This window comes from Ostrinia furnacalis, unplaced genomic scaffold (assembly GCF_004193835.3).
Source record: "Ostrinia furnacalis isolate ACB-3 unplaced genomic scaffold, ASM419383v2 OfSCF2422, whole genome shotgun sequence".
Taxonomy (NCBI): Eukaryota; Metazoa; Arthropoda; class Insecta; order Lepidoptera; family Crambidae; genus Ostrinia; species Ostrinia furnacalis.
The window spans coordinates 610923-631998 of record NW_021132661.1 but is presented as its reverse complement, the minus strand read 5'-3'; the positions used below and the strand labels follow the sequence as shown (position 1 = coordinate 631998).

At 39.8% G+C, this 21076-nt stretch overlaps 3 protein-coding genes across 5 annotated transcripts in view; 1 reads left to right on the top strand and 2 right to left on the bottom strand.

The window, feature by feature from the left end:
- Positions 1-735: 735 nt before the first annotated feature.
- LOC114355595 (uncharacterized) lies at positions 736-5361 on the top strand (the record flags this gene model as incomplete). Its single annotated transcript, XM_028308540.1, has 8 exons — positions 736-848; positions 1948-2082; positions 2587-2721; positions 3249-3468; positions 3512-3658; positions 3865-4008; positions 4369-4512; positions 5214-5361. Coding segments are annotated over 8 exons (1186 nt in total), but the record flags the coding sequence as incomplete, so codon positions are not given.
- Positions 5362-6340: 979 nt separating this feature from the next.
- LOC114355594 (FAM10 family protein At4g22670-like) lies at positions 6341-8327 on the bottom strand. Its single transcript, XM_028308539.1, has 5 exons — positions 8069-8327; positions 7836-7954; positions 7686-7752; positions 6704-6815; positions 6341-6359 (listed from the first exon to the last, which is right to left on the bottom strand). The coding sequence occupies exons 1-5, from the start codon at positions 8187-8189 to the stop codon at positions 6341-6343; spliced, it is 438 nt and encodes a 145-aa protein (XP_028164340.1). The 5' UTR covers positions 8190-8327.
- Positions 8328-11075: 2748 nt separating this feature from the next.
- LOC114355566 (RNA-binding protein 38) overlaps positions 11076-21076 on the bottom strand; it is a 29916-nt gene continuing 19915 nt past the window's right edge. For 2 of the 3 annotated variants that reach the window (XM_028308497.1, XM_028308499.1), the window contains exons 3-5: positions 18146-18215; positions 15140-15369; positions 11076-13791 (exon numbers count right to left, since the gene is read on the bottom strand). In XM_028308497.1, coding sequence (XP_028164298.1) covers positions 13661-13791; positions 15140-15369; positions 18146-18215 — 431 coding nt within the window. In that variant the 3' untranslated portion in view covers positions 11076-13660. The remainder of the gene's footprint in view (positions 13792-15139; positions 15370-18145; positions 18216-21076) is intronic. The other variant, XM_028308498.1, reaches the window with a different exon arrangement.

Genomic DNA, 21076 nt, shown 5'->3' with positions numbered 1-21076 from the left:
CCCTGCTCCGCTACCAGCGGATTAACTATTTTTAAGTTTTTTTTATAATGTATTTTTAGTTTTTTTTTTATAATTTACATTGTAAAAAAAATATTAAAAATAAGAAATAAAATGAATAAAGAGATAATAATAATAATAAATCTTTAAGACAGTTTCACACATCGCCAGCTAGCCCCAAAGTAAGCAACTTAATGCTTGTGTTATGGGTGCTAGCTTAACGGATATACTACTTATATATTTTTTTTTTAAATACATACATATTATACATAGTAACACCCAGACCCGTCACAGAAATAAAAATTCATCATTTCAAGTTCTGCCCGGCCGGGAATCGAACCCGGGACCTCTCGGCATAGAAGCACATTCTGAACCACTACACCAAACGGCCGATCAATGTTCATTGAATTACGATCAGACAGTCCTTAAAAAAGAAGCAAGCATATCAGACTGCTAGAGTCATAATTATTATTGCAATATAAGTTTACTGCCATAATTTTAGTCACCACTGCGGAAACACGACCCTCTATAATGTATAACCACAGATGCAAAAGAAGAATTCGAATTACTTACTCCACCCACGCTGGTCACACTTTTGCCCATTAGTCTCTTTTCACAACATATATGGGAAGAGTGGGAGCGTTCTTATTTTATTCTAATGGAACCATACTTCCAGGCTTACGCTAAAAATAGGCTTAATTCTATTCAACTAATGTATATTAATTATTCTTTCTGCAGGGGCCATGGTGACTGCAAAAGCCCGGTGTCCTCGATCGAAAGCTGCACTGAGGACTCGAGGCTACTCCTCAACTACCAAGCCTGCCCTGACGTGCACGGGTCTGAGAGCACCGGTAAGTTTGCGACTTCAACTCAACAGTTAACTACGTAAACATTAGTTATTGACGCGCGTAATAAATATAGTTATCTATAATTACCTACCTACCAAAGCATCTATTCTAAATGAACAAAGCATCATTTCAATATCAAATGCGATAAGTACCTACCTAACAAGTTTGCAAGTGTAGGCTTGGTTATAGATGATGATATTCTTCTTAATCATCATCTTAAACAAACAAGAAAATTCAACTTGCTCACAAGATATCAGTCTTCAAAAACTAATAGAGCTCTCACACACACGTACATTATTTTCTATATTACCAAAAAAATACCACACAGGTTGAATGTCTCGTAGCCAAACAAAGGACTTAAAATCCGATGCATTTGCCAATTATATAGCATCTTGGGCATGTAGAGTCGCGACTAAATCAATACACATTAACTCCTCCGAGAACACTCTTTATTTTCTCCTTTCGTCTACGCCGTTTTTATTATCGGTTAGTAATTTAAGGCCAGAGTCACTTGTGGAATCTGTCTACCCGTTACAAATCAGCAGGTTGGGCTTAGACAATCAATATAGCTAACGATTCTATTTTTGGAAGCGCGAAGTTAATTCCGAATGCAGTATAGGACACGTCTAGACGTTTGGTATTTGCAGGATTAGTTATAGTTAATTACTCGAAATAATTCACCGCAGTTTATTTCGGAAGTGAAAATACTCGATTCTACTAAGTGTAAGCAATTATTTACGTTACCAAACTAGACGTGATAAAAGTGTACCTAATGCTGAACGACATCTCGTACCCATTATTATATTTTTATTTTAAACCAAACAATAGATTTTTTGGTTTACGTACGGCAAAAACTTCTTTTAGTACTTTCCAAAAGAAGAGTCGCTTTTTTATATTATAATTTTGTGTCCTCCTTCTCTAAGTTCTCTATTCTTGTCTGACGGAGACAAAGGATTAAGTAATTTTTATATTATGCTTATATTGCCTTCATTCTGGATCTAATTGTATTTATAAAAACAACCATTGCATATCCCCTAAATAATCAAAGAAACTCGCAATGAAAATTCGTAGCAACCTTTAAAAAAATCATCGAATTTTTCAGTGGAGGAACTGGAGTGCCTAGCAACGTGGAAGGAGGGCAGCCTGAGGTTCCTGGTGGGCAAACTGCACCACAACCACGCGACCAGCAACGAGGACCGCTACCGCTGCTTCGTCTACGAGAAGACAAATGGTATTGGTAAGACTAATATACAGAATTTAGATGGATACCAGGTCACTATTTGCGAGCAAAGCATCGCCTTTTGTTAATTTGAAATACCTGGTTAAAAAAATGTAATTTTTACCCTTACTGGTTACAGGTACTCCATAGTTCTTAAATACTGCTTTAGTTTCACTATTATCTTGGTAGATTCATAAAATGAGTCTAATGACTGACTAGACCTTCACTGGTTTGGTTTTTAACGGAGATCACACTGTAGATTCTGACTGCAGAAATTGCAGCAACAGGAACGAAACGTTTCAGATATTATTATTGTTGTGGTTTATATTTATCAATTTAAATATTCATGTATTGATTTATGATTGTCCCTTTTTATAAAACCAGATCATTTTCAGTTTTGTGAAATAATCTCGTATACGAAAATCTTTGCGCATTAGGTGTGGTACGTGCATTAACAACTAACTAGTAGTAAATGTCTGAAGCATTTCAGATGTAAATTGACGATGTATTCTTCATTTCCAGCATCAGGAAGTGCAGCAAAAGATGGCCCCAGCGCTCCTGGTGGCGTGGAGTACAGAGTGGCCCAGTCTGGTGACGCGACCTGCAACGGCCTGTTCAGCGCCACTGAAGGCTCCAGGACTATGGCTTTGAAGCGAGGTACCAATTATAATAATAACTAACACCTACCAGAAAATTCCATTGGGTACCTAAGTTGATTCTTAGAAATACCTATAGCTACCAGAAAATTCCATAGGGTTGACCTACTTAAAAAAATAGTAATTGCATACTTGATACCACTAATCAATGGATATGTCGCAGCTTAATTGACCGATTAATTAACAGCCTAGCCATTTTACTAGCCGCCGCCATTCAAGTGGCCTAATAATAACTATAGCCTGAATATTCAGCCGTAGTGTCTAATTTAATGAACTAGACGACTCATGCTTAGATCGTGTACCTAAACAACAGAAAAACAATGAGGCAAGACAATGCAACTAGTCTATAAATTCTGTATTAATAACAACAGTATGACTTCGCTTTTTAACACCTGAAATACGAGCACAAAAACAGCAATGCAATCTTGCTCTGTCTAATATTCTTACTTGTTTATAGTAAATTTCCCCCTCGTATTTTATCCACAGATATCAAGCATGACACATGAATAACCAAAATTCTATTTCCAGTATCAGTTCGCTTCAACTGCCAGTTCCCGTCCTGGATGACGTTCTCGCACACCTGGCACACGCTAGACTTCAGCAGCAACTACACGTTCTACCAGCGGAATGCAACGCTACGGATCAGCAACCAGACTGGCGCTGATATCAAAGTCTACTGCGTGAATGTGAAGGCCAGCTCGCCCAGTGGAAACTCGGTGGCTTTGGTCGCTCATTGGCAGCACCACTGGTAAGTTTGACTCCATAAATCCAGCCAATAGCAGATTCTTTAGTAGCAACTACACGTTCTACCAACAGAACGCGACGTTACGGATCAGCAACCAGACCGGTGCTGATATTAAAGTCTACTGCGTGAATGTGAAAGCCAGCTCGCCCAGTGGAAACTCGGTGGCTCTGGTCGCGCACTGGCAGCACCACTGGTAAGTTCCAGTTTCACCAGCCAATAGCATTTCAGCAGCAACTACACGTTCTACCAGCGGAATGCAACGCTACGGATTAGCAACCAGACCGGTGCTGACATTAAAGTTTACTGTGTAAACGTGAAAGCCAGCTCGCCCAGTGGAAACTCGGTGGCTTTGGTCGCACATTGGCAGCACCACTGGTAAGTTGGACTCCACCATTTCAGCCTCGTCACGTTCTACCAGCGGAACGCGACGCTACGGATCAGCAACCAGACTGGCGCTGATATTAAAGTCTACTGTGTGAATGTGAAGGCCAGCTCGCCCAGTGGAAACTCGGTGGCTTTGGTCACGCACTGGCAGCACCACTGGTAAGTTGGACTCCACCATTTCAGCCACGTCAAGTTCTACCAGCGGAACGCGACGCTACGGATCAGAAACCAGACCGGCGCTAACATCAAGGTGTACTGCGTGAATGTGAAGGCCAGTTCTCCCAGTGGAAACTCGGTGGCTTTGGTCGCACATTGGCAGCACCACTGGTAAGTTGGACTCCACCATTTCAGCCACGTCACGTTCTACCAGCGGAATGCAACGCTACGGATTAGCAACCAGACCGGTGCTGACATTAAAGTTTACTGTGTAAACGTGAAAGCCAGCTCGCCCAGTGGAAACTCGGTGGCTTTGGTCGCACATTGGCAGCACCACTGGTAAGTTGGACTCCACCATTTCAGCCTCGTCACGTTCTACCAGCGGAACGCGACGCTACGGATCAGCAACCAGACTGGCGCTGATATTAAAGTCTACTGTGTGAATGTGAAGGCCAGCTCGCCCAGTGGAAACTCTGTGGCTTTGGTCGCGCACTGGCAGCACCACTGGTAAGTTAGACTCCACCATTTCAGCCACGTCAAGTTCTACCAGCGGAACGCGACGCTACGGATCAGCAACCAGACTGGCGCTGACATCAAAGTTTACTGCGTGAATGTGAAAGCCAGCTCGTCCCGTGGAAACTCGGTGGCTTTGGTCGCGCATTGGTAGCACCACTGGTAATTTCTAGTTTCATCAGTCAATGGTAGACTTCAGCAGAACGCAACGCTAACTACGGATCAGCAACCAGACCGGTGCTGATATTAAAGTCTACTTGTGTGAATGTGAAGGCCAGCTCGCCCAGTGGAAACTCCATGGCTGCACCACTGGTAAGTTCCAGTTTCACCAGCCAATAGCATTTCAGCAGCAACTACACGTTCTACTAGCGGAACGTGACGCTACGGATCAGCAACCAGACTGGCGCTGACATTAAAGTTGTGAAAGCCAGCTCGCCTAGTGGAAACTCCGTGGATCTGGTCGCGCACTGGCAGCACCACTGGTAAGTTTGACTCCATAAATCCAGCCAATAGAAATTCTTTAGCAGCAACTACACGTTCTACCAGCGAAACGCGACGCTACGGATCAGTAACCAGACCGGAGCTGACATTAAAGTTTACTGTGTGAATGTGAAGGCCAGCTCGCCCAGTGGAAACTCGGTGGCTTTGGTCGCGCATTGGCAGCACCACTGGTAAGTTGGACTCCACCATTTCAGCCTCGTCACGTTCTACCAGCGGAATGCAACGCTACGGATTAGCAACCAGACCGGTGCTGATATTAAAGTCTACTGTATGAATGTGAAGGCCAGCTCGCCCAGTGGAAACTCAGTGGCTTTGGTCGCGCATTGGCAGCACCATTGGTAAGTTTGACTCCATCATTCCAGCCCATGACAGTCACTTCTATAGCCAAGTCTCTAAAAGGGTAACGCGTCGCGACCCTCCATTATATTTCATCATTAAGACATCGAGAAGCAGATACTTAGATGGGAACCATCCAAAAATTAATGCACATAAATGTACCTAATACGTAGGTATCTTTATCAGAACGAACAACTTCAGTTAAAACAAACTTAAAGCAGATTTCGAAGTATAACTATTAACAGATTATACAAATTCTGTGAATTATCCTGCTTTCGCCTCCGAGATTTATTTTACCATGTAGTACCCCTGTACGACAAGCCAATCCGCACACAATATTCAGCGCAGTAGTAGTAAAAAACAAAAGAGCGGGCAACCCCACCCCTACCACGCTGTGGGCTCGGTGTCCGAGCGGTCTCATTCCTTTGTGCGCACGCGCAACGACCGCACGCAGTATAAGAAAAATGCTTAAGTGACGTCACCAGGACGTTTTTACCGACAAAAAACGTAATTATTTTAAGTTGTGCAGTGTAGTGACGAGAATTAGACCCAACACAAGGTTGGTTGTAACAACTATTTTGTGCAAGTGCTCGTACATTTTTATTATAAGCGTTGTGACACGACGCGTAACTTTGACCCATTTTTAGCTCCAAGTTAACGCGCGATGTTAACCAGTAGCCATTTTTTTGCTCCGAGGTAATGCGAGATGTTACCCAGTAGCCATTCTTTTGCTCCGAGGTAATGCGAGATGTTACCCAGTAGCCATTTTTTAGTAAATCCGTTTCATTAATGGTCAACACCAAGGATTGACCTATCTTTCGCAGTTATTAAATAATATCTGGGTGTTGCTTAAGATAGTAATTCATGCTTCCAAAATCTTAGAAATTCGCACGAAAATGTAAAATGGCTCTTAAGCAAGTATCATTTGCAAATATGGGCAATAATATCTTTGATTTTGTAGATTTCAATCCAGAATAGTTTAATCTCAGGGCAAATAATAGCAGCTATAGAGTTTGGTTACAATGTTTACAAAAGAAGATTACAAAGATAAAGCAGTACTCATAATAATATTTGTACAGACGACAGCATGGTCAAGGTAACCACTGCAGGTTCTTGTGCAGTTGTAATAAGGGCGAATTTGCAACACAAAATGGGTCACCTGTGTGCTTACCATGAGTTTACGTTAGGTGTGCTCGCTAGCGATTACGTAAAAAAAATGACATTAATTGTATGACATATTGTGCAGCGCCCCCTAGCTTCTTCATAGAGATTTTAGACGTACTCGCTAGCGAGCACACCTAACGTAAACTCATGGTAGGTACACTGATGTGCTCTCGCGTGTACATACTTGCACAAAGAAGCCGTGTTGAACTCTTTGTTTTGAGGCGGCGGCGCGGGCGCGGGCGGTGCGGGCGGCGCGGCCGCGGCCGCCACCACGGCGCCTGCAGCTTGCATGCCTCCTGGAAACAATATTAATAATAGTATAATAATATAAGCCTTTATTACTGGATAATAAGTTATTTTACAACATTAATTAACCATTTTATTTTACAATTTAGCAGCACTCATCTCCAGTTTGTCCTTGGACATAGGCCTCCTCCAATGATCTCCATGCTTATCTGTTTCTAGCCATTTGTGGCCATAATGGCCCTGCTAATTCTAAAGAGATACTGGTCACTAGCAGAGGTAATGAAAAACGGGAACCTAAAGATGTTCCACAAAAGGAAAGTATTTGATGACAAAGCAACAACTTAAAAAGTTAAAAGTATGCCAAAATAGTATGGAGGGAAACAATATTAGTATGTGTCATATCTATATCTTAGAAACTATAAGCCTAGGCACAGACCACCGATTTTCAGTTGGCTGATAGTTATGCCCGATATCAATTTGAATGAAAAATCGGCTGATGCCAAATCAGTGTAATGTAATGCATTTTCACTAAATTATCAGCCGACTAAAATCAGTGTTCTGCGCCTAGGTTAACACCTACAAACTTAACATTTGGCAGGTATGTTCCTGATAGGGTGTAGACATCCGCTAAGAATGGATTTTACAAAACTCCACCTCCAAATGGGTATAACAGGGGTTAACTAACTCGACTCATAAGAAGTTAGTTATATGATTAGTACACATACAACATACATTATCAGGCAGAAACCATTTACTGTGTTGTTGCACTAATTTGAGCTTCTTCAGATTGAAAATATTATAGAACATAAATCTAAATGTTAAGCTCATAAGTTGTCTGAAATGTTACAAAGTTGTGTATAGCAAAGTACTGTGATTATGGTGGTGTGGTATTCAACTAGTACTTGTAATTTTGCATTTACCTGGCTGTTGAACTGCTTGTGGCCCCATACCACCACCAGGGGCACCACCTACTCCTACTCCCATACCCTGAAAACATATGATAATTTGACAATGTCGCTGAATGAAACGATTAGGAAGTAAGTTTTTAGCACAATCTTTTATTTTATTACCTGAGGCCCCATGCCCATATTCCCCATCTGGTTCTGCATGGCTGCACCATATGGCGGAACCATCTGGTTCCCCATGCCAACCATACCTGCTGAATTCGCCATAGGACCACCCATCACACCTGAAATCATTGACAATGTTGAGTTAATAAAACCCGTGTTATTACATCCCATCTAAAGGTAATCAGGACTCGATGAATATGGAAAGCAAGTAGTGTAGACTAGAATATAATTACCTCCAAGCTGGTTAGGCATCCCCGGCATTTGCGCGCCCATGGGGCCACCTCCAAATCCAGTTCGCATAGCGCCAGCATTACCTTGGAAATTACCAGGGAATTGGTGGCCTTGCCCGGCCATGTTAGCGATTTAATTTCACCTCACTGGACTAACTAATTACACGTAAATTAGAGCAGTTTAGCAATTAACAGTTCGACAACAAATTTAAGATACGATTACAAAACAACAATCGCACAGTTCACCAGCGGTACGCATTGACACATTTGACAGTTTTGACACTAATGAGAATGACATATGTCAAAAAACACTAGTGAGTCCAGTAAATCATTCCAATTAAAATATTTATCTAATTATCGAAAATTTGGTGAAAACCAAGACTGAACACTTTTATTATTTCAAAGCGTTTGGCTGCAAACACAAGTAGATACTGATGCTATTGATTTAAACATTTATTTTATAGCAATACATGGCATATTAAGGTAGGTAATATCTACACTTGCGAGCAAAAGTATGGAATCACTTACATGAAGTTGTTTCCACGCGATCTTGTGTACTAACCAATTTGTTAGTAACAAAAAAGTAGTACCATTTTAAAGATTAAACTTTTAACTTTAAATTGATACCAAATTCATTTAAATCACACCAGTATTAAAGCGTGCTTGTCGGTGACCTGCCGTCAGTTTCCAGCTTGTGACAGGCCTTTTTGGTGTCAAATTTTATTTCTCATATCTTAGACGAACTGTCCACTCGCTAACAGCTATCCTACGAACATTTCTGAGCTCTTGCTGGACGTCAATACCAGTCAAATGACGATTTCATAGAGAGGTTGACATGAAAAAACGGTCATCCCTCTGCGATGTGCACCGGTGCTGTTGAGAACTTGGTCTTGGGATAAAGCCACCAGTCTCCCAAAAGCGTCTTAAAACTTTCAAAACCCAGGACTGGCTTATGTGGAGCTGACGTGCGACAGCCCGGTGGCTGAGCCCTTCTTGCAACAGTGCAACGATTTGTGCTGCTTCTGTATGTGTAGAATCCCAGGTAAAGTGTCAAAAGAAGCCGAAATGTGTATGGATCAACGGGTGAACGCAAAAATCCGAATAGACGTGCTTTTATAGGGGGTAAATAGGCCGCAACTCGCGACGTATCAAACAGTTGGTACATGTCTTTTTTCTTACTTCTTCTCATCAGCCGGGATATCTTTTTAAATACTGGTGTGATTTTAATGAATTTGGTATCAATTTAAAGTTAAAAGTTTAATCTTTAAAATGGTGCTACTTTTTTTGTTACTAACAAATTCGTTAGTACACAAGATCGCGTGGAAACAACTTCATGTAAGTGATTCCATACTTTTGCTCGCGAGTGTAGTTGGACTTAAAACTGGTTTTAAAATTTTTTCTTTGTTCACAGCTGTCACGAATATAATTATCTAAATCACACACCGCGGTAATTGACTAAGTTTTGCGCTATACCTGTAGCTTATATTAACCTAACTATTCAAATAATATGATATAGAAAAAGTAATCGAATAGTAGCTAAACATCACTATTTAATTTTATTTCTTTTTAAGCAAAGCCGTAAAGTGTCACATCTTTATTTTAATTAAGCGATGATTTGGCTGTATAGCATAATGCCTTTGCCTTTTCCTGTAAAAGGAAAGAATCAAACCAAAAACATTACTTGGCGGGAAAGTAAAACGTAATGACATGATCAGTAGTTTTGTTGTTGTTTTCATTTATCTTTTATTAATAATGGTTTATTAACCACTAAAGTAAGTAATAGGTAAGTGTTTGTGAACGTGCATGGTGTAGGCAAATGAAAATTAAGGAACAGTGCAATAACACTCACTAATTTAGTTTATGTAAGTACCTGCTCAAATTCTCAAAGTTATACCTGAGGTACGTAACTTATTAAGTTAAGTTGTATAGGTATATTTTAATAAGTACTTACCTAAGTATATAAGTCTAAAATTCAAACGATTACTCCCATAAACTTGAAACAAAACATTTTATTAAGATGCAACTCCCACCCCCAGATGGCTGCCAACAAAACCGAAATTACATCGATCTGACTACGGATTAAGTACTTAATGATTGAAGAAACCCTTCACAAATGGTAAATCGTCCCAAAAGACAATCGGTATGTACCTAGATTTCTATAGATTTCGATTCCATGAATTCGCTTAAATTTAATTAATTTACTTAATTAAGCCGCTATACGTAACAATGTATTGTAACAAAGCGAAACTTTGAAGTTGAATCTTTAAAAAACTTATTGCAGGTACACTATTGCTAAATAAAGAGTTAATTCTTTCCGACACGTATTTAAAGTAAAACTAGCTTTTGCCCGCAGCTTCGCCCGCATGAAATTCAGTTTGCCAGAGATCCCTATAATAATAAATTATGTCATAACCTAGTTTTAAGTATAGTTAAAAATGTGTAACACTATAATATCATCAAAAATAGTGTTGCAATCGCAATCATGCATTGGTGCATGCAAATAATGTAAAGATTTTCAAAAAAGCTCTGAATTTTCAATATAATTACGGTAAAATTCAGTCCATTAGCCTTGCTCCCACGCATTATCTCAGCTCGTCATATTTGGGTGTACAACTCACGTGTTGGACGACATCCAAAATCATTGACGACACAAATTCTTTCGACCTACTTATCGCCACAATGATTTAAATAGAAATTAACAAACATGTCATTAGTACATTTTTATTGCAAGATTCTCTCCCCGACTGCGAAAAAGAGGACGCCTTGTAGTGTTCTATCTCTGATAGTTGATAAACAGTGGTTATTAAAGCCTTCGTATGCATATACCCTAAATAATACTTATCTTGGGTCTTAATTAGGGGACAGCTTATCTAGGGGAAATAGCTCGAAATAAAATAACTCAAATATTTACCTTATAAATTTATTTTCCATTTTAGAATATCCTAAATTTAATACATTGACGTATATTTTAAATTAATCATAACAATTTATTAGGTATTTATTTATTATGAATTCATATTCATATAAGTATGCGATACATAAATAAATTGTGCTTAAAATTACTTCGAATGAAATGCACTATCATGGACTGTTCCGCGCTTGTATGCACTGGAAACTATAATCTGTGTGATGATATGTGATAATATTATTATTTAGTCATATAATTTTGTATAAAGTACTATGTATGATATATTAAGGCAAGATGGCCACAGCTATATGGCTAACATGATTCTCAATGTTCCATTTATTAAGTACCTAATTTTAATCTACTTACAAATATAGTATTATTAATGTGTATATTTCAATATATCGGACCGGACCTGGTTTGCCTCAGTGCATCCAAGAAATACTTATAAAGGGTAGGTCCAGCCTGTAAATATTTAACAATTTCATTTCTCTTCCACATAATAAATAGTTATCAACATGTAGATTTACAAATATCAACAAAATAAATTACGAATAACAGCATATTACAATAAGATTAGCCTTAAAACTATCTTCAGTGTTACCTTATACTCTAGTGCCCCTAGCTTGTACTGTGTCGCCGATCGATCCAACCAGATGCTTTCAGAATCGCTGAGTCGATTCGACATTCAGATCTTAATGTAGCTTACTTTCAAAGATTTAGAACCTTCAGCCACGAGAGAAAAACTTAATAAAAATAGTATATCCGTAGTCAAGCTAATAAAATTGCTGTACGATAAATTTGGGATACAAAAATATATACAAAAAAAAAGAAATAAAAATGCATTCTACTTTTTACAGAGCATAATAAAATTTGTAAACAACGTGGGCACGTAATTACGACCAAATCGTGCAATTTCACCAGCTCACTTGTTACAGACGAACAAAAATACCTAATAACAAAACAATTTCAATACTGCATAAACAAATACTATTGTATTGAACTTTTTCTCATAATCACATGGGACGATCGGCGAACGCCTAAAATTCAATACATTAAAATTACATGGACTAGTAATTGAATTATTCTAACTAGTAAGTACCCTATACCGCTTTGGAGAACAAATCATAAGTAATATTACAAGGGCATACAGTACAAAAAATATTTTTTCCACTGAGATATGATTAAGTACGTTACTTATAATTAAATTTATATTAAAGTTAGCCCTTTATTGCTCTCCTTTCGACCTTACGCTAAACCGAGTCCCTTATAGGACATTGAGCAACATGGACATGTTAATTACAGACCTAGAGACCTAGACTTAGGGCAAGATGTCTCGCTTACCTTGGACTTATCAAAATACTAAAAAATCAATGATAGCTCATCAATCATTGCAATTGTCTCAACCAGTGGTAAAATTTGGGCTCATAAAAGTAAAACTCATGTGTTAAAAAATCTACAACCAACGTCAACTTTCTTAGTTGATTTTAGAGAGCTATTTTTGATAACCTTTTATAGACCCAAACGTTACATCTGGTACCGGAACATTCATAGTAACAAAGTACCAGCTTATACATTTCTACATCCTTTCAATCATAAAATTGACATTACATTCAAGCAAATCAGATGACCTTTAATAGTATTTATAATAAACGATAAAAATAGAAGCTACGTAAAATGGAAAATTGCTATAGGAAGAAGAATGGTAGGGCACGTCGTTAACAATAACAGTATAAAAAGCTGTCGGTGTACAAGCTTTTACAAACTTCAAAGGTTTTAGCTTATTTGCCTGTGTTAGCTGCCTATAATGTGCATCAATATCAAGTTTTAACAAGAAGGATATAATCTGAAATGATTCCTGAAAACACTGTAATCAATTCATGTAACTGTAAATTGTCCTTTTACAGAATTGAAGCTTTAGATAAAGTATTAATTATTCTTGATATATTTCTTTAGTGTATAATATAGTCAGCAATATGATAACTTTATTGTCATTTAACAGCTGTTACTTTAAGGTGCAAGCTTTGTATATTATTAGACAATATTCGATTTCAAGGAAATTTGTTTCTAACATTTAAAAATATATCTAGTTAACCTATTAGTAAAAAAATAGGAAAATATGTGTGATGTTGGGAAGTTTGATAATGAGGCAAGATTTTTCAATAGGTTTAAGCTTTTATAATACTCTAGAAAGTTAAATACACCATCTGTACGTATTTTGTAAGGTGATGCATCATGTTTCATCCTTAAGAAGATTGTTAGATTAAAGTGCCGAATTGGCGTTTAATTCTAAATAAAAGCTTAGAGCTTTGGTCATTTTTTAATATTTTTGGTTGATAGATTCAACTAGTTCTAGACATCATCTATGTTAGTCTAAGTATTTGGCTTCCTGCGGTAACGAATGTCACCATCTGTCCTCACATGACACATTTTATGAAGGTAGTTGAATAATCTTAACATTTCAGCCGCTCATCACTTCGTCTCATTAGGTGATATTACCACTCTTTTGCGAGGTTACATTAGAATTTTGGATTTTTAATAGTGGAAACGATCGTTCGAATATTGGAAAACTTGAACCATTTGAATTTGATGCGGAAATTATTCTATGTTTACATACGTTTCCACTTCTTTTTTTGTGTAATATGTAGAGCCTCAGTGGTAGGTATGCAGTTTTATTTTCAAGCTGAGATCTACTGCATCCTGGCCTCCTGCAGAGGTGGGGGGTAGGGCAGGGGTGGGAGGAGGGGTGCCTGAACTCCGCCTCCTTGCAGCGTGTAGTATGGAGACATGTATCCGGCTCCGCTGGCTGCGGCTGCTGCTGCTGTGGAGAAACAATAATTGCATTAAAAAGTGATCGTCATTATCATATCATAGTGTAGACACTGTTTATGTATAAGTCCACTATTGCATGCCGTGGCAACCTATAATTAAGGCAGCACTTATTTTAAGTTAAATACGTTGTAAATATTGATTGTCTTCCAGTGCATGTCTTGTTGGTTGTCCTAATAAATAAATAAAAAATAAAATCATTTTAACTTTTTGGAGTAGCGTCTAACTAGAACTAACATAATGTCCAAAGTTACTCCGATAGAGTTTCGATCCAAGTATGTACTATCGCCATCAGTGTTAACTGCCCATTGCCAGTCATGTCATCTCGTTCTATCGCAAAGAATCTCCATTTGATTAGAGCGAGAGCAAAAACAGAAATGGATAGTTAACAGTGTGGCCGTGTGTACAAGATCAACTGGCTTCCAAAAAGCTTTTCAAGGTAAGGGGCCTACTTATACGAGCACAACTTTCTGTGGTTCAGCAAAATATTTACACACAAATAGACAGGCAAGTGACTCATCTATTATCCCAAAAAGAATGCATAATGAAAAAGCCTTAATCCGGATTTAAATTCTACCAAAACCGTTTTCAACGTGACCAGAGGTTCACGCGTAATACCTTGATTGGCTTTATCTAATCGCTTTGTGCTCTCTGTGTATGTGTACTACTAATTAGTAAAAATAATAACGATGTATTTATAATATAACTAAAGACTTTTCATTTTCTGCGAATCTATATTGACTCTTTATTAGTTTTATTGTTAAAGTAACAATAGGTACCTATAGTTTAATGTACTAATGTCTTTGGCAGTAGGTAATCAATNAATAAACTGAATTTTACTTAGGTATTCATATTGTTGGAATCTAGGAATAAAATTTACATGTTGTTTTCACAAGTGCTTATAGTTGTGTAAACATTTGTATCGGCCATATCGGCATATCTACAATTTGTTAGTGCATGCCTTATTCGCAATCTATATTTTCAATTTAGTTTCAGTGCGCAGTTGCCATGTAGATTATTTTGTATTTCATACGCTGCCATTTACAGTGGTCAGATTGTAATGCATTATTTTTATACATTGCACATGTATGCAATGTTTAATTTTAATCTATGAATCCGACTGACATTTATTGTATTGGTTTTATTTTCGTTAACTTAGTAAGATGAAGACGTAACTATTACCACAATTATTGAGCGTAATTACTTTAATTACTCACAAATGTTAGACTTAAATGTTAGACTACTTACTCACTTAGATTCTGTTCACCACATTACGAGTTATAGTAAAGTCAAAATAAGAAGCCATGTCTAGCCACGTTTCTTCGGCTTTAGTTACGCACCTGCAGCTGTAGCGTACGGGTCGAAACCTGCCGCGGCGTACTGCTGCTGATACGCCTGCGCCTGCGTCGCCGCCTGGTACTCGTAGAGGTGGTTGGCAGCAGCTACGGCCGCCGCGTGCTGAAGCTGCGGCAGCTGCACCAGCCCGCCGGCGCCGGCGCCCACGCCTGCGCTCACGCCACCCACGGCGCTCATATACCCTGGCGCGCCGTACACGTACCCAGGGGACAACCTGCCAACACACGCTGGTCAGAACGAGCAGGGAACTAAGGCGACAGACGTTACGAAATTGTGAACTCATGTGTTCGTTTGTGCTATCTTTTAGAAGGAAACGGAAGTTTATGCATACATGGACTCAAGTCATGTAAGCAGCAGTATTAGTATCCACATAAGAATCAGACAATTCCGAAGCGTCTGTCAGCCGTGACCCCATGATGCCCTTTCACAGAAAAAGATTTTGATTGATTTTTCAGACCGATGTTTCAGTGAAAGGTCATCGATGTTGGAAATTAATCGTCAAAACTGTCATCACACTATTACCTAGCCCCACTTCAGCCTCGACAGCCACGAGCATCTAGTCTTGTTAGGTTAGTAGACATCGATACACAGTTATATGTAAGTATACGGTTCATGTTCGCCTGGATGTCGCCTGAACCGCCGCCGTGCGTCATTGCCAAGAGTTAAAAAAACACATTTAAAAAAATATTGAGAGCAGAAGCGTCCACTTCGTCTCGACCGAAATATCCGGCATCTCGGGTTTATCTCTAGATCGTTGGGGAAACGTCGCAAGAATTAAGATTTAGATGCCGCCGCGTGTCAGTTACGAAATCCGAAAGCATTTTGGGTTCGAGGGAAGCAAATGGAATTTAGGCGTGTCGAAATCGTTAATCTATTAAAACATTCAATAAGATTGAATTTATCAGAACCAGAAATCTTCATTTCACAACGAACTATCAGAATTACTCGTAATTAAGAAAGAAAAGATCCGGAAAATGTGTTGAATCCGCAAATTCGTGGTACACACGAAGGCGGTCAAGTACACTTTGAGAGACGACGACGCCGGGCGTCGCGCCGCGTCAGCACTTTTCAAGTGCTCTCTTCCGTCAACCACTTTATTACCGAACCACTTTTGGGATGCAACTATACTTGTCTCTTTTTGACTGAGTAAAGCAGATAGGGATGTGCGGTTTGTCATTCGAAGATCAAGTTCGATTGGTTTAGAATTTGTGAGAGAGTGCGAAGGACGCATGCGCGACATACGCCCGCCGCAGCGCTCCGCCCGCCCAGCACGCCCACCTGTGGTTTACTGGTTCTTTTCGCAAATACCTACTAGCTCAATTCCTCCCCATATGTGAACGTGTTTTGCGAAGCATTTTAAGTGTTTAAGCAGTGTGAGTTGTCATTTCAAGTTCTCTACTCTTCCCTCCACACGACGAGGTGGACGAACTCATAGATTATGTATCACTAAGCTGACAGGATGATTAATGCCGTGTGTTTTTGTTTTTCCAGTGAAAGTGTACTCCGCATTTTTTTCTTTTAGTGTAATATAAGTAAAAAACAAGAATAGTAAATCCAAACAGCATTAAGTATATAAAACTGGCAGATCATCACACAAGCTGAGCTTAAACATCTACATAGGTACAAAACCACAATCAGATACTAATTAAATACTTTAAAGGGAAAGGCATACATATTTTATCTTTGTTAAAGGAAATACAGAAAAAAATACTTAGAAAGAAGTTGAATAGTTGATTCAAAATGGCTAAAATGAAGTCAATAAAATACTAAAAATACGGAACTAATTTACTCAAAAGTTATTATAAAAGTAAGAAAATTCTATATACACGAGACTTGCACGATGTAAGTGATTAATAGATACGTACTAAAAGTATTGTTCTATAGGCAAGCCCACTAATGACATCGTGGCTAGGTTTGCTTCGTTTTTTAAAATTAAAACAAAGAGCGAGAAGCTTTCATTTGATTATTTTTCCATTAGAGCATGAGTTCCGTTGAATAATATATGAGCGGCTATGGTGGTTCGGCGGGCGTGGCTGGTGGCCCTGGGCGCGCATCGATCGCCGGTAATTACCAAGCGGTGCAGCCGCGGCGACGCGGCGGCCAACGGGCGCAACGCAGCGCGACGCAGCGCATCGCGCCGCACGGCAGCGGGTCGGGCTGCGCACTTCTACGCACACACAGCGCCGCGCGACCCGCGCAGCCGCCGCCCGCCGACCCCGCTCGCACGTTAAGTACTTAGTAAGTGTATTAAACGAAATCCACCACCAACAAAACTCAAATCAACAAAATCTTACACGAACACGGCATAAAACATAAAAGAAAAACATTGAGTGTCGACAACGATGCGAGTGCCGCTGGGCGGCGCGGGCGCCCGAGTCGCCGGCGCCGCCCAGCGTGGGCCTTAGCTTGGAAAACGTAACATTAAAAAACCCAATCGACTAATTCACACCCAAAACGAAAAAAATCCACTCTCACGCTCACGCTTGCCATAGATACCTATGTGAAAATGTTTGATAATTTAGTCTAGGTGTGGTCCGCTGGCTGCCGCGTCGCTAGCCTCCGGGACGCCGCTCGCATCATCTACCGAGACAAAAGTCAGCTCAAAAACCGTACCCGACTCGTTTACGTCACCTAAATGCATAATTAATTATGTATTCAATACACCTAGAACTATGCATGGATTAAAGTATGACCAGGGAATATTTACAGCTAATATTGGACTCTACAAAACTTCTGAAACTTCTGATAGGACATTAACTGTGTGTATAAAGAAGGTGGAAGCTAACTCAGATATCAGTGTAACTTAAGCGTGAGTGGAGACACTTATAGAAAGGTGCCCTAAATTATGCCTGAAAGTTGCACGTCTGATTTTTGTCTCGTGAGATGTAGGTAGTCACAGCGGCATGCGGCACCGCTAGTGCTGGCAAATATCGAAGTGTTGAACCATTGAACATTTATCAGAGGTGTCGATTAGCTAAGGCGGGACTCACCCGTACGGGGAAGGCAGCACGGTCGGGTACCCTGCACGTACTCCCGCTGCCGCGGCCGCGAGCCCGAAACCTGAAACAGAAACACCTATTTATAACACTCATTTTACAGTCCCAAACGATCTTGACAACTAAAGGATTTCCTTTCGAAAAAATACCAATAACTTTTTCATCAACCATGTCGAACTATTTTCAGCCTCACTTAACGGAAGCGAATAGAGTTGACTGAAAAATGTACACCACAAGAAGATTGGACCACTTCCAAATGACACGAGAGTCAACTTAGCGCAAGCAACGTCAAAGTGTTAATTTCTTTTTATTGCATTGTTAAGTCGCTCGAGGCGCTTCTATTTCGGTCGCTCGGCCGCCCGGGCATCGGCATCCAGGGATGTACCTCTTGACAAGAAGACGACAAACTCGCGCTATAAATGGCTTTCGGCTAAGTCGTTGGCACGAGCGCAGACCTAACTATGCGACGATGCCTCGATGATTGACAGGGAAGGCATCTGACAACATTTCCTGAGTGCTGCAGCTTGGGAATTAGGCGTGAATGTCACAGCTGGTTGAGTGCTTGGGAACGCGAATATCATATTGCGTTTGGGATGTGTGCAATCACAATGATGGGTTGTGTTCGAAACATAGATGGTTGATTATCGTCTAATGGCCAAAAGAGCGTGACCTCTGGCGGGCCGTGTTGCCATTGTGTGGTGAAATTTCACCGGTGATTACTGCGGATCACATCCGCAGAGTCCGGATGATGTCGCGGTCCGGCTGCCACGATAATGTCGCGTTGACCTTCTACGAGGCTGATTACAGTACCACCACCATACTGCCAATTATTAAACTATGATATTTAATTGAACAGGTAGGCGATCATAACAGATTAAAAGACCAATATTATTGCTAGCCAGACTTAATGGGAATCTAACAATATATTTTCTTTCAGAAGGCGACTAGTGATAAAAAGGCTGATACGCACGAATCCCCAAAAGAGTAATTCCAGTATTTGTAAAGGCAAACGTTTCCATTTTTTATTCCGACAGACTAATTCCCTTGTAAAATCATAGACAGTCGCGTGCCACGGACAGAGCGTGATGTGCCACACCCGATCGATGTGCATTTGACGGCCGAGGTCGGACTACTGTCCACCACCGCTTATCTAGATTCATTAAACTTTTTCCCTCTGGCCTTTTATTTCCACTGCTGCATGCCCCAGCTATGGTCTTTTGTTACACATGTGACCCAGATAGATTTTAGTCGTAATCGATTGTCAACCGGTACACAATAGGTCAAACATTCGTATAATCAACTGTACAATTTAGAATACATAGTTGTATTATAACTTGTTTTTCCCTTTAAGTTGTGATCGCTGAAATAAAACGTTTACCAAATGAATATAAAACTCACAGTTTTACAAAAGAAATTATAATTATTTAAGTAACTCTATCTAGTCAAAAAGCGTATTAGGTATCAGGTACTTAAGTAGGTAATTAATCCCGAGAACATTCTCAATTCATAAGGGATGCAGTTGAGTAGGTAGTTACCTACTTGCAAGCTTGCATCAAGTAGTTTTCATGTGCAAATCACAATGATATGGCGATATTTCGGAAAAACAAACAACATAACTCATCATCGAATTTCCAAGCCAGATTCATCGTGCATGATCCGATCGGGCTGGAAGAACGAAGTAAATGCTGAAGATATTATAGCTTTGTTTTGAATACTTTTGCGGGCATTTCATACGAGTTCAGGATTTCGGGTCGTCGAACTGCGAAGCCGACACTGAGTGCTTAACGTCGCTTGTAAGGATTCTACGGAAATACGATTTTAGACGCAGGCGCGCCGAGCGGGACAGAACGCTTTTATACAGGGTGTATTCAGAAACAGGTTGGCTAAAACTTTGACATTGACCTACTACCTATCGCGAATTACTGTATTTGATATAAAACCTGAAAGTTTATTAATATCAAATTAAACTTTGATCATCAATGTAGTAATATAATATAAGTAGGTAGGTACTGTTGTAAGCGACAAGCACTGCTTATTTCACGATTTTAGCCGATATATTAAACTTTGAATACCAAATTCAGTCTAGGCAAACTATGACTGAAATCAGAAAATGTGGGAAAATTTAAAATTTTCCGTAAAGAAATTTCCTACTTTGTAACTTAAGTAGCCTTTTGTGACTTTACTGTTAAAGTATATTTACCACTCTACCTATATCGCCTCCCTCCCTGTATATATTGTATCAAATCAAGTTAGGTTGAACCTGACGCGTGAATTTTCAATGCCACATCTATTTTACTGGCAAGCACTACATTTCATTCTAATCCCCACATAATACATCACAAAACACATAAAGTCGTCAAACACGAAACAACCGGAGCGTTGCCCATTCAATTTACGAGTTCCGAATTGACGTAAACGCAACGCCAAATCTCACTACGAAAGGAAATTGTTGTAATTTATTTACAATGCTTTGTGATTACATTGTATGGTACCATATGTCGTGTAAGTTTACTGGCTCAAGAATAGAATCAGATGAGTCGTGGCCCAGTTTCGGACAAGTTAGCCGGCCTCAGGGCCGTGTCCGGTGGCCTTCCTTTGATCTGACCGGTGTCGCTGACGCGGCAGGCATCAATCCCACAGGCGCGATTTATCGCCAACCAGCCTCCGTTTACAAAACGATTAATTACTCCCCACTTTCAGACAGTTCCTGGGACAATTATTTTTGGAGAAAACACGTGCTCGACGTGAACCAGCGCGCCGAATTTACATATAAAAAGCTGTGGCGAAACGGTGCAATCTTTACGTCCCATTTAATACGTAGTTAATGTTAAATGTTTGATGTGGATCTGTAACGCATATTAGTTGGAGTATTGCGAATTAAACCTGCATACAAATGCGCAGTCTATAGTACAATATGGGCGCTTT

Excerpts from the sequence above, each read along its gene's own strand:
- LOC114355594 (XM_028308539.1), bottom strand. The coding sequence starts at position 8,189 with ATGGCCGGGCAAGGCCACCAATTCCCTGGTAATTTCCAAGGTAATGCT. Across the intron at positions 7,753-7,835 it reads ATATGGGCATGGGGCCTCAG|GGTATGGGAGTAGGAGTAGG; the intron begins GTAATAAAATAA and ends ATATGTTTTCAG. Across the intron at positions 6,816-7,685 it reads ACAAGCAGTTCAACAGCCAG|GAGGCATGCAAGCTGCAGGC; the intron begins GTAAATGCAAAA and ends TATTGTTTCCAG.